This window comes from Macaca thibetana, chromosome 17 (genome assembly GCF_024542745.1).
Source record: "Macaca thibetana thibetana isolate TM-01 chromosome 17, ASM2454274v1, whole genome shotgun sequence".
Classification (NCBI taxonomy): domain Eukaryota; kingdom Metazoa; phylum Chordata; class Mammalia; order Primates; family Cercopithecidae; genus Macaca; species Macaca thibetana.
In genome coordinates this window covers 55,236,240-55,250,609 of record NC_065594.1, presented here as the reverse complement: position 1 = coordinate 55,250,609, position 14,370 = coordinate 55,236,240, and the positions used below count along the sequence as shown (strand labels likewise).

At 38.4% G+C, this 14,370-nt stretch overlaps 1 protein-coding gene across 6 annotated transcripts in view; it reads left to right on the top strand.

Moving 5' to 3' along the window:
- Positions 1-14,370, top strand: part of TBC1D4 (TBC1 domain family member 4) — a 206,866-nt gene that overhangs the window by 137,722 nt on the left and 54,774 nt on the right. For all 6 annotated transcript variants that reach the window (XM_050766430.1, XM_050766429.1, XM_050766428.1 and 3 more), the window contains exons 5-7: positions 3,489-3,621; positions 11,138-11,229; positions 11,490-11,600. In XM_050766430.1, coding sequence (XP_050622387.1) covers positions 3,489-3,621; positions 11,138-11,229; positions 11,490-11,600 — 336 coding nt within the window. The remainder of the gene's footprint in view (positions 1-3,488; positions 3,622-11,137; positions 11,230-11,489; positions 11,601-14,370) is intronic.

Genomic DNA, 14,370 nt, shown 5'->3' with positions numbered 1-14,370 from the left:
GGGGGGGGGGGGGGGGGGGGGGGGGGGTGGGGGGGGGGCCAATAACAGACAAGCAGAGAGCCAAATAATGAGTGAACTCCCATTCACCATTGCTTCGAAGAGAATAAAATACCTAGGAATCCAACTTACAAGGGATGTGAAGGACCTCTTCGAGGAGAACTACAAACCACGGCTCAAAAAAATAAAAGAGGACACAAATGGAAGAACATTCCATGCTCATGGATAGAAGAATCAATATCGTGAAAATGGCCATACTGCCCAAGGTAATTTATAGATTCAGTGCCATCCCCATGAAGCTACCTATGACTTTCATCACAGAATTGGAAAAAAACTACTTTAAAGTTCATACGGAACCAAAAAAGAGCCCACATTGCTGAGTCATCCTAAGTCAAAAGAACAAAGCTGGAGGCATCACGCTACCTGACTTCAAACCATACTACAAGGCTACAGTAACCAAAACAGCATGGTGCTGCTACCAATACAGAGATATAGACCGATGGAACAGAACAGAGCCCTCAGAAATAATACCACACATCTACAACCATCTGATCTTTGACAAACCTGACAGAAACAAGAAATGGGAAAAGGATTCCCTATTTAATAAATGGTGCTAGGAAAACTGGCTAGCCATATGTAGAAAGCTGAAACTGGATCCCTTCCTTATACCATATACAAAAATTAATTCAAGATGGATTAAAGACTTAAATGTTAGACCTAAAACCATGAAAACCCTAGAAGAAAACCTTGGCAATACCATTCAGGACATAGGCATTGTCAAGGACTTCATGTCTAAAACACCAAAAGCAATGGCAACAAAAGCCAGAATTGACAAATGGGATCTAATTAAACTAAAGAGCTTCTGCACAGCAAAAGAAACTACCATCAGAGTGAACAGGCAGCCTACAGAATGGGAAAAAAATTTTGCAATCTACTCATCTGACGAAGGGCTAATATCCAAAATCTATAAAGAACTCAAACAAATTTACAAGAAAAAAATAACCCCTTCAAAAAGTGGGCAAAGGATATAAACAGACACTTCTCAAAAGAAGACATTTATGCAGCCAACAGACACATGAAAAAATGCTCATGATCACTGGCCATCAGAGAAATGCAAATCAAAACCACGATGAGATACCATCTCACACCAGTTAGAATGGCGATCATTAAAAAGTCAGGAAGCAACAAGTGCTGGAGAGGATGTGGAGAAATAGGAACGCTTTTACGCTGTTGGTGGGACTGTAAACTAGTTCAACCATTGTGGAAGACAGTGTGGCGATTCCTCAAGGATCTAGAACTAGAAATACCATTTGACCCAGCCATCCCATTACTGGGTATATACCCAAAGGATTATAAATCATGCTGCTATAAAGACACATGCCCACGTATGTTTATTGTGGCACTATTCACAATAGCAAAGAGTTGGAACCAACCCATATGTCCATCAATGATAGACTGGATTAAGAAAATGTGGCACATATACACCATGGAATACTATGCAGCCACGAAAAAGGACGAGTTCATGTCCTTTGTTAGGGACATGGATGCAGCTGGAAACCATCATTCTCAGCAAACTATTGCAAGGACAAAAAAACCAAACACTGCCTGTTCTCACTTATAGGTGGGAATTGAACAATGAGAACCCTTGGACACAGGAAGGGGAACATCACACACCATCAGACACCAGGAAGGGGGAGCGGGGAGGGATAGCATTAGGAGATATACCTAATGTAAATGACGAGTTAATGGGTGCAGCACACCAACATAGTACATGTATATATATGTAACAAACCTGTACATTGTACACATGTACCCTAGAACTTAAAGTATATTAATAATAATAAAAAACTTATAGGTCATTTGCGAAAAGTGATAGATTTTAGAAAATAAAGTATTTATAATTTTAGAAGTCAGATAAGTTTTTAGTAATATTTGTGTACAACAGAAGTTGGTAGCCACATTTCAGACACCATGACCTCTTGTTTCACCCAGAAATAGTGAAAACATCAAAAGTTCAATATTTCTACTAGATACCTTTTACAAGGCGGTATTATTAAATGACAAATAATTTATATGGAAGCTATTTATATTACTAGTAGATTGCTAACCCCTTGCGTGTTTAAAATAAATGAGAAACAAGAAAATAGACATAAATGAACATCTGCACAAATAGCTTTGGAATGCATAACAAGGCAAATGAAATAAAAATGCAAAGTCATTAAAGATGTAGTCCTTTTATTTTGAAGAATTAGAAATTATTACTTTTTGCTTATAGTATAAAATACCATTTTATGAAAAATTACTTTTATTAATGGAATGATAAGAAATTCATAAGCCTTAAGGTTGGTGATATAATAAAACATAATTGAATAATGACTGACTGCTCAGTGTTTGATCTCTTCTTTCAGAAATAGTAGAAGAATCGTCTCTGTTTGTTTCAGTTTCCTCATATACTCAAATGTAGAAATAGATTACATTCTTTAAATAATAATTTATTCTTAAATCAGGCCATGGGGAAGGGGAAAGAGAATGTAAAAATGTGCTTACCAAGCATGGTAAATGGTTTTGAATATCAAAGCTAGTTCGGATGAGGCCCTTAGTGCTCAATGGCTCTGTCATGCAGGTTTCATAATTTGATCTAAGACCTACAGAGTGTAGGAAAATGACACCTTACATTTGTGATTGTTTACAGAAAAGGAGATACAACTGAAAACTGGTTTAACAATGCATGGGGATGAGCTGGTAATTGGTTTCAAAGAAGCATCCAGGAAGTAAAAAGGCTAGATTAAAGCTTTTTGACTGGGTCATGGATGAACAAAAAAGAAGTTAGCTGGTAATTTGCAAGCTGCCAGTCTAATGGTGAGACTCAGCTGTTAGATGCCTCTATGTAAGACCTTCTTAGTGTCACAAATCAGAAGTGGAATGATAATAAATCAGAAGTTACAGGGATAAGCCAGCATTGTTCACAGACTTTCCCCACCCTTGTTTAAATGGAACTCATTTTTATCCAGAATTGTACTTAACACTTTTTGTTTGCTTTTACACTAAAAGTAATCCAGAATAGTAAAGTGCATAGGATACCTATTAACAAAGTGAGTGTTGGACCTATTTTGTTGTTTCATATAAGTGGCAGATAAAACTTCCAAAAGGATCTTTATCTGATAAGCTGTATAATTAAACAGAAGGATTAGCCAACTAGACTCTCTGATGGCATAGCCCTCAATGCGATTTGAAAATAGCATTAAATTTAAATTAACAGAGCAGAATTATATTACACACACTGAAATAATCTTATTTCATCCAGCTTTCAATTTTGTGTATGAAATGTCTAACTACAAGACTTAGTATTTTCTCTCGGCTAGCTCACTAGTCATCAAAATTCTATTATTTTTTATTTCGTCAGCATCAACACAGGCTCACATTGCTGTTGAATTTTGAATGTTGCCATGCAAGCCAACTTTTGTAGACCTGAGTTTTGTTTCTTCCTGTAGGTTGATGAGGTAATGCTGACTCTGAAACAGGCCTTCAGTACGGCGGCTGCCCTGCAGAGTGCCAAGACGCAGATTAAACTGTGCGAGGCCTGCCCGATGCACTCTTTGCATAAGCTCTGTGAAAGGATTGAAGGTACAGTTTTATGTGGCCTTGGCAAAAGAGAAGTTTGCTTTGGCACTTGGGAAATGAGAAAGTCCCTGTTGTCATTGAATAGTTCTTTGTTTCAGTATGAAACAAGGACCCGAAGAATCATTTCTCATGTTCACTCAAATGAGTGTGCTGTCAATCTCTGCTACGTGCTTCACACACTCTCTCTCTCTGTGTCTCTCTCTCATTTCTAAAGGCAAACTCAAGAAGGTATTTGTATTTCCCACAGTTTTTAAGACTGCTAAGTACATGGTGGGAACTGACCAAATATTTGCTGAATGAATGAAGAGAGACAAAACCATCACAGACTGTCAAGTGATTATTTAATATTTCCCTTTTTCTCCCTTATTTGATGATGAGTTCCTGTTCTAAAAATGTAGAACTTTAATGAAGCCTGCTTGGCTTTTGAAGTACATTTGTCAATGACAGAGATAATAGAGGTGATAATATAAAGCAGTTTTTTAAAAAATATGTTCTGAGGAGGAGTGAAGGGCATGAGAAAGAGATGATCCTATGACTCAACCTCATTTCATTATCTCTTACTGACAACAACATGAAAAAGCTTGAAAACTACTATACAAGACAAAAAACACAATTTAATAAACACTAGTGAAATGTCTACTCTGGACCAGGCAATGTGCTAGGCACTGGGAGATACAGAAATGATTGAGACATGGACTAATCCCAAGAAGCTTACAGTCTAGAGTGGGAGACAGGTATATTAGCAAATAAATGCAATTCATTATGACAGGTGTTATAATACATGGGAAGAGTGCAAATTATTAATAAACATAGCAGAGGTTGGTCTAGACACTGTAAATGTACATCATGATTTCTGTTCAGTAGGCGGCAGAATCATAGGCACAGGGCAGAATGAATGATGAGTAACAGTATTCATTGAATATTTACACAACTGTATGATCAAACACAGATTTTTTTTTTTTTTTGGTTGATTGGTTGGTTGTTTTGAGGCACAGCCTTGCTCTCTTGCCCAGGCTGGAGTACAGTGATGTGATTACAACTCACTGCAGCCTCCACCTACCAGCTTCAAGCAATCCTCCTGCCTCAGCATTCCAAGTAATTGGGACTACAGATGTGTGCCACCACACCCGGCTAATTTTTAAAAAAATTTTTTGTAGAGATGGAGTCTCACTATGTTGCCCAGCCTGGTATCAAATTCTTGGTCTCAAGCAATCCTCCCGCCTTGGCCTCCCAAAGTGCTGGGATTACAAGCATGAGCCACTGTGCCCAGCCAAAGACTGTTTCAATGTAATAGGCTTAAACAATTAGAATTATAATTTTGCAGAATGTACATTATTTTCAAACACATAAAGCATTTACAAAAATGGAACATTCTTAGCTGTGTGGTAAAGGAAGCATGTAAATCTGTGTGTCGGGGGGTACCAGTTACTCAGGAGATGGTGTTGGATCAATTTGCCATCCAAAAGGGCAAAGATTGCTTATATTCATCCTGCTTAGTAATACATGCTAGACAGATCAAAGTCCTCAGTGTAAACAAACAAACTATTAAAACTATTAAAAGAAAACAAGAAGATTATTCTTATTTCTTGAAGGGAGATTTATTAAGACACAGAAATTCAAGAACAATCAGAAGAAGACACTGACATATTTGACTTTATGAAAATTTAAAGTGTTTACATAACAGTAAATGTTTGGGAGTTATATGACCAGTAACAAACAAGGAGATAGCAGATTGGAATCCAGAATTTGTAAGAACTTTAACCTATAAGAAAAAGATTAAACCACACAGTAGGAAATTGTATAAGTCATACTGAAAAATACTTCTCAGAAAAGGAAATGAAAAGTTCCAAGAATGGAAATGTAAGGATGCTGAACCTTACTGGATGTCAGAGAAATGAAAATGGAAACAATAAGATACTCATCAGGTTAACTGTTGGAGAAATTGTATAGTTGTGTAATATGTTTGTGTAATACTGATGGGAGTGGAGATTGCTACAGCCATTTTGGGGGGACAGTTAATATAAACTCGTTAACCTAACATTGCACATACTCTGTTATCTAGAAGTTCCATGTCTTGATAAGAAAAACTCTTATATAAAAGTACAGAAGGTGACATTTAAAAGGTTTTGTTATTTGTAAATGATGGAAAATTGGAAATGATCTAGATGTCGATCAATGGGATAATTAGTAGTATATTCACATAATGAAGCAATTAATAGGAATGAATTGGAACTATATGTCAACATGGATGCATCTTAAAATTGTATTATTGAGTGAAAAAATAATTTGCTTAACAACATATATAGCATATATTTGTATATATGGAAAAAAACATAGTATAATGCCGTAAATTTTTTTTCAAAAACTTTGATCTACACTCTGTCACTTTCAGGAGGACAGTGTGGCAATTCCTCAAGGATCTAGAGCCAGAAATACCATTTGACCCAGCAATCCCATTACTGGGTATATACCCAAAGGATTATAAATCATTCTGTTCTAAAAACACATGCACACGTATGTTTGTTGCAGCACTATCCACACTAGCAAAGACTTGGAACCAACCCAAATGTCCATCAATGATAGACCAGATAAAGCAAAAACAGCACATATACACCATGGAATACTATGCAGCCATAAAAAAGGATGAGTTCGTGTCCTTTGCAGGGACATGGATGAGGCTGGAAACCATCATTCTCAGCAAACTAACACAGGAACAGAAAACCAAACACTGCATGTTCTCACTCATAAGTGGGAACTGAACATTGAGAACACACAGACACAGGGAGGGGAACATCACATGCCGGGGCCTGTCGAGGAGTGGGGGTCTAGGGGAGGGAGAGCATTAGGAGAAATACCTAATGTAGATGACGGGTTGATGGGTGCAGCAAACCACCATGGCACGATGTATACCTTTGTAACAAGCCTGCATATTCTGCACATGTATCCCAGAACTTAGTATATGAAAAAACACAAAATTTTGATCTACTTTTAGATTTACAGAAGAGTTGCAGAGAGTTTCCAAATATTCCTTACCCCATTGTTTATAAGTAATATTTTCCTTCTTAAATTGTATTTTTCAAACCATACACTGTAAAATAAATTAGTTCTATGTAGGCAAAGTTATAAACATAGGAGTAAAGAAACAACTTTATATTTCTGTTTTTAAAATTATTTAAACAGACTCTAGGTGTGTTTTAAAATATATTTTCTATTACAAAACAGAAGTTTTAAGTTCTCATAAAAGTAGTCAGTCTTTGTCAGAAGCTGGCTCTAAACCTATAGGGGAGCTATCACTTACACAAAGGACTCGGTGTAGATATATAGCTGGATCTTCATTTTCTGGAGCCTGATGTTTTTATAGTTTTAGATATCTTTTTTTTTTTGTATTTTCATAGAGATGGGGTTTCACCATGTTGCCCAGGCTGGTCTCAAACTCCTGAGCTCAGGCAATCTGCCTGCCTTGGCCTCCCAAAGTGCTAGGATTATAGGCGTGAGCCACCGTGCCCGGCCAGTTTTAGATACCTTTTTAAAGAAAAAAGAAAAGTAATAAACAATTATGAATTCAGAATTATTAGGGCCCTTCCCAAAATCTCGAAGGGACTCTGATACTTGAGCTTTATGCACTGCAAGGCATGCATGTATCTGAAGGGAGTGAAAAGAAGCACTTGTGAGTCACTCGGGGTTGTTTTCCTAAGGCCTTCGATCACACTGTCTGATAGGATTTGTTCCTTCCTGCTTTTTATGTTGGGGAAAGATAGCAGTAAGACAGCACAGTACTCTGATGTTAAGAGTAAGGACAAAAGTAGTCACAGTAAGGCAGATCCTCTGTAGGCCTCTCCATGTGCGAGGCACTATTGTGTTTCGCATGTATTAGCCCATTCCATCCATATGAAAAAATGGAATCTCATTTACACAGGAAGCAGCTGAGACACTGAGACCCGTAGTGGGGTAGTAACTGCTGTATTCACGTTGCTTGGAAGGGGCAGAGCCAGGATTTGGACTTGCAAAATTGGTTTCCAAAGCACCTTGATACCTTCTGTCTAAGAGAGTATCCAAAGGCAGGGACCCTCAGGGCCTGGAAGCCCTGGTATCTGTGCATTTTCCGAAGAGTTACTAAGAGTTACTTAGAATTCACAGTTTGTGCTTAGGTACAAAGTACAGAGCTTGAAGAAGGATCACATTTAGATAAACAATTAATGTGTAGATAAACAAATTAATAAAAGTATCGTTAGTGAGAAAGATATTTTAAAGTACCATATAATAGTATTTTATTTTGCTCATTCAGAATTGGAGTATTCTGGTCAATACATTTGGCTGCATTGAGTTCTATTTTTAATGACAAAAATAAGATAAAAATAGAGTAGATAAGTATGTGTATGTGAGCCTTCACCGTCTGTCCTTGTGTTCACTCTTACTGTTTATCCCAGGAGGAACAGAGTCAGCCATCTCTGTGGACCAAAGTGAATTGAGGAGGTGGCATCAAAGGGGAACACTATTTCCCAAGGACCAGACCTCAGAATGTGAACCTGAAAAGTGATGCTGAGTATCATGGAGATAGAGTGATTATCCTAATGTTGGTTTCCTACATTAACATGCATAGTGGATAATATACATGCTTTCAATATCAGTAATTCGCTAGTCAGTGATTCCAGCTGCTGAGAGAAAGGAAGTCCAATCAGCCAATCAGATTCATGGAAGAGGGAGCATGTATAGTTTGAAAGAAATAAAACTCCAGCCAATTCCAATTCTTTAACTAAAACAGAGGACTAAAGAAACTTCCTAGTTACATACTTCAAATAACTACCTTCATTTTTCTTTTCCTCTTTTCAATCTTTTATCTTCCATGTTAAGTCGCCTGAGTAATTAACAACACGAAACAAAACAAAAACAATCATGTGAATCATTATAATATATTGTCTAAGCCTCTGAAGGAGACTTTCCCAGCAAATAATAAATTGTGATAGCGGCCGGGTGCAGTGGCTAATGCCTGTAATCCCAGCACTTTGGGAGGCCGAGGCAGGTGGATGACCTGAGGTCAGGAGTTCAGGCCCAGCCTGGCCAAAATGATGAAACTCTGTGTCTACTAAAAATACAAAAATTAGCTGGGCATGGTGGTGGGCACCTGTAATCCCAGCTACTTGGGAGGCTGAGGCATGAGAATCACTTGAACCCAGGAGGCAGAGGTTGCAGTGAGCTGAGATCGCACCATTGCACTCCAGCCTGGGTGACAAGAGTGAAACTCTGTCTCAAAAAATAAAATAAAATAAGATAAGATAAAATAAAATAAAATAAAATAAAAAAATAAAGTCGGGCGCTGTGGTTCATGTCTTTAATCCCAGCACTTTGGGAGGCTGAGGCGGGCTGATCACCTGAGGTCGGGAGTTGGAGACCAGCCTGACCAACATGGAGAAACACTGTCTTTACTAAAAATACAAAAGTAGCTGGGCATGGTGGCGCATACCAGTAATCCCAGCTACTCAGAAGGCTAAGGTAGGAGAATTGCTTGAACCTGGAGGCAGAGGCGGAGGTTGCGGTGAGCCGAGATCGCGCCATTGCACTCCAGCCTGGGTAATAAGAGCGAAAATCCAACTCAAATAAATAAGATAAAATGAAATAAAATAAAATAAAACTGTGATAGTGAGTGGCATCATACCATCAAAATGAATTTAGTTTTCTGTCTGTGATCACCAAGACATGCACCAAATTTTGCCGTACATTGCACAAAGAAATGTGGAGAGGAGTTTTTGGAAACTTTTCCTCTAGTTCTCATTCAATACTGCACAGTGGTTTAAAGCATGCCTGGTGGCTGTGTGGCTGCAGGATGGCAGTACTGTATGCATTCTGGCAAGTGTGAAGTGAATTCTAGATCTTTTGAAACAATGTGTATTTTCAGGTGATCCTCCTGTGTACTATCTGTAGAGATCTTGTTAGTTATTTAATTTTAAAAAGTAGCTCAAATCTATTAAATGAGTTTACTTCAGTTGCCTGGCACCTCATATTTTCTTAGAAATGACTACAATGAGAAAAATGCAAAATGTACTTATAGACTAATACATTATTTTTAAATTCTGTGATGCAACTTAGCAGAACAAATTATAAGTATTTTTGGCCAATTACTTTGTCTTATTCTTTGTAAATAAACACAAAGAATACATGGAAAACATTCAAATTAAGTCATAACGTCATGTAATGTATTTAGTTATAAACTGAGAAAGATAGCAAAGGCAGCCTTGTAATGATTTTAAAATGCTGGCCTACCTATAACGTTTATTAAATATTATATATACCCAGATATTCTCTTCATAATCAAAATATGGTAGCAATACTCTAAGTGGAACCTAACTGTCATGAAAATCTCTTTTTCTCTGAATCTTCTTTTAAAGAAATGAAGGAAGAGAAATCTGTTCTTTAAAGATGGATGGTCTGTTGAATTACTGCAATATGAATTAAATTTTCTTTTTTTAAAAAAATTTAAAAACAATCTTTTCATGAAAAAAGATTTTCCAAGGACTTAGTATAAATTATGTGTAAGAATGGGATAGGTTTATGAATATCATGATATAAAGAAGTAAATCATTTCTTGATAAAATAATAACATTGCAAGTTCACTAAATGCTAGTGCTATCCTTAAAACTTTATTCTCACAGAACAAGAGCTGCATCGGGGAAGAGATCTCTGGCTAAGCTGTAGTCTTGCCTTTTAAAATTATTACTTGTTCTTTCTTCTTTAAATGTCAAGTTGTAAGCTTCACATTTTTGGCCAAGGCTAGTCTTTAGCTGTTATTTCCATGTGAGGTCTTAGGTTAATGTTAAATCATCTGTGAGTTTCTACTGTGGCTGTTAGTGTAAAGTGGTTTCTGGTTGTGCTTAGTATTGCTTAGAAATTCATTGTTAGTAATTTTTGTTGTTGTTTTTTTGAGATGGATTTTCACTTTGTTGCCCAGGCTGGAGTGCAGTGGCTCGATCTTGGCTCACTGCAACCTCCACCTCCCGGGTTCAAGCGAGTCTCCTGCCTCAGCCTCCTGAGTAGCTGGGATTACAGGCTCCTGCCACCATGGCTGGCTAATTTTTGCATTTTTAGTAGAGACGGGGTTTAAAAGAACTAGAATTTGCTTCATGCTTGTCAGAATGTACACAGTGCTGCCATACTGTGGCCACACTGTCACCAGACCTGTTTTAAACCACTGCAGTACTGAATTAGAACTAGAGGAAAGGTTTCTGAAAACTCTTTTCCACCTCCCCAAGTGTTGGGATTAAAGGCGCGAGCCACTGCACCTGGCCTGTTGTTAGTAATTTTAATGCCAAGACCACTACTGGGGCTGTTGATTTTGGTGGAGAGGTTTTTCATCTAGTTTCAATCATTTCAATGATCCAAGGTTTCTTGTAGGCAGGAACACGTCTCCTTGAAAAGATTTAAGTTCAGATCCTGCTTGGGAAGAGGTGAAGTGTAATGCATTATCTGCCCGTGAATCTCTGCTGCTGGATCTCTGTTTAATACCTTCCCTTATCATTTTCCTTAGGTCTCTACCCCCCAAGAGCCAAGCTGGTAATACAGAGGCATCTCTCATCACTGACAGATAATGAGCAAGCTGACATCTTTGAAAGAGTTCAGGTAACATTATTTCTAGGTCTCATAAATAAGACATAAGGAATGAGAATTGAATCCTGTTTTATGCATTCCTGTTTTCATTCTGCTGCCTAGAGTTAAAGATGCATGACCTAGAGTACCATTGGGTAGTATTAGAATGCCGTTGTATTCTTGCTTCTGAGCTAAGTTAAAACTCTTAGCTTTGTTTACGTTTGTCTGCCAGACGGAATGAAAGGAGAGAAGCTGTGTTGCCATAGTGTTCTTTTGGTTTGTCTGTTGAACAGAAAATGAAGCCAGCCGGTGACCAGGAAGAAAATGAACTTGTGATCTTACACCTGAGGCAGATGTGTGAGGCCAGGCAGAAGACGCACGTGCACATTGGGGAAGGCCCTTCGGTGAGAAGATACTTCCTCCTTCGCCGACTTTTGTTGTTGTTTATGGATTTTCTTAATTCTTCCGTTTGTACTGTCAGGTTCTTTAGGGCTAAAGTCCTATCAGAGTTTCCTGTGACGCCCCCACAGCATTTTGGTAGTTTTATAAGGACTTTTTTTTTTTTTTTAAGACAGAGTTTCACTCTTATTGCCCAGGCTGGAGTGCAATGGCACTATCTCGGCTCACCGCAACCTCCGCCTCCCACGTTCAAGTGATTCTCCTGCCTCAGCTTCCCGGGTAGCTGGGACTACAGGCATGCGCCACCACACCCAGCTAATTTTGTATTTTTGGTAGAGACAGGGTTTCTCCATGTTGGTCAGCGTGCTCTTGAACTCCCGACTTCAGGTGATCTGCCTGCCTCAGCCTCCCAAAGTGCTGGGATTACAGGCGTGAGCCACCGTGCCCGGCCGTTTTATAGGGAATTTTAGCAGGCACTGACACATTGAGCTAACTAATGATGGTCTTAAAATGTAAAAGAATTTGTGGGTTTTGGTTTAAAAAAAGTATTAATAGTACATGTTCATGATTTAGAATGAATGTACATTATTTTTAGTTATATTAATCTATTATTTTATTTCCAATTCATATGAACATTTTATTTCATCAAAAGTGGAGATAGCCCAAATGGTGAAACACCAGTAATATCGTGTAAATGGTACCCTAGCTGCAAACTGAGGGTTGGTATTTTTGTGCATGTGGTTTAGAATTTATCCTCTGCTGCATATAGAAGAAGCAGGACTACCAGCAGTAACATCAAAGGGGATATTGAAATATTTAGTCTTGATAACATTAATTCAAGTTGTGTCTTTATTTCACTATATTCAAAACAAATCACATATCGTTAGTACATAGTCCTTCATTTAGTCACAGAAAAGCATTTCTTGAGAACTTTCTATGAGTTACACTATGTGATGGAAAAGGGTGACAAAAAAAACTGATGAATGAATCATGTGCCCTCCAGAGAACAGCTCAAATATTTGAAAGGGGAATGCAAACAGATCAATAGATACATAGAAAAAATTCAATAAGTGGCTTAAAAAAAGAATCTGTATCAATTTTAAGTTAAGTTTTGTATCGGGTATAAGGTGAGGTCCAGCTTCATTTTTTGCCATTGAGTATGATGTTAGATGTGAGTTTTTTTTGTATATGGCCTTTATCACTGTGAGGAATTTTTCTTCTATTCCTAGTTCAAGTATTTTTATCATGAGAGGGTATTGGACTTTGTCAAATGCTTTTACTGTATCAACTGTCATGGGAGTTTGTTGTGCAGATTTTAGCAGCACTGTTCACAATAGCAAAGACATGGAATCAACCTAAATGCCCATCAGTGATAGGCTGGATAAAGAATGTGATACATATACACCATGGAAAGTTAAAAACATGTGTATATTAAAGCACATTGTCAAGAGTATGAAAAAACACCCTCACAGAGTGGGAGAAAATATCTACAAACCACTTATGTAATGAGGGTTTACTATTCAGAATATATAAAGAAAGAACTCCGACTCAATGACAAAAAAAAAAAGCATCTGTAGTGAGCACAAAAGTAGCTATGTCTTTGCTTTGGAGCTGCAGCGGAGAGTAAGAGAAGAGGAGATTCAAGAGGAAAGACATTTGGGGGAGCTGGAATTTTAGGAGAGATAAACTTAGCTGTCAGAACAGTTGAGGAACTGTTGGGCTGGGTGCAGTGGCTCACGCCTGTAATCCCAGCACTTCAGGAGGCTGAGGCGGGCAGATCGTGAGGTCGGGAGTTCGAGACTCTGGCCAATATAGTGAAATCCTGTCTCTATTAAAAATACAAAAAAATTAGCCAGTGTGGTGGTGGGCACCTGTAATCCTAGCTACTCAGGAGGCTGAGGCGGGAGAATCACGTGAACCTGGGAGGCAGAGGTTGCAGTGAGCTGAGATCACACCACTGTACTCCCCAGATGACAGTGAGACTCTGTCTCAAAAAAAAAAAAGAAAGGGAGGGAGGGAGGGAGGGAAGAAGAGTGGGAGGAAGGTTGAGCATAAAGTTATGTAGTGGTGTGCCCAAACTTACTCTATGCAGGCACTGGAATTAGGTGCTAGTTTTGAGGTCGTGCTTGGGGGTTGGTGGGGGAAACAAGGCTGGGATGATAGGCAGAATGAGATGAGAAAGGGCCTTAAGTTACTGGCAGGCCTGACTTTGTCGTGGAAGGATTTGAAGTAAGGGAGTGAGAAGATCAGATTTGCACCACAAAGAGAAAATTCTGCTGTTCTTCTGATGGTAGATTTATTTGTTGGGTAGGTTGCTGGGTGAGGGGGTTAGGACTAAGTCATATTCTCCAGTTGGGAGAATGTTTTAATAAAATATGTGATAAGTGATTTAATTATTGCAGAAATCTTTATCGAGTACAGACTGTGTACTAGGAAACAGTGATGAATAGTGGTGACCCTGTCCTGCCATCTTAACTGTTTAGGAGGAGAAAACAACATGAAACCAAATACATTAAACTACGATGTGATTGGTATAATGATGTATGCACAAGTTAGAGGTAGCATTGGTACATAAATAGCTTGAATAATTCTGTCTTGAAGCATTTATTTAACTCAGGAGAGAGATCAAGCTAGAGCCCTAGAGAAGTGAGGAAGGAACTGAGTGAAGAGCTATTTAGGCGGCATAATCTTTAGGACGTAGTGACTGACTGGAAGAATCTGTAAAGGAAGGGAGAGGGAGTTGCTGTGAACAACGTCATGGTTTCCCATGTGGGG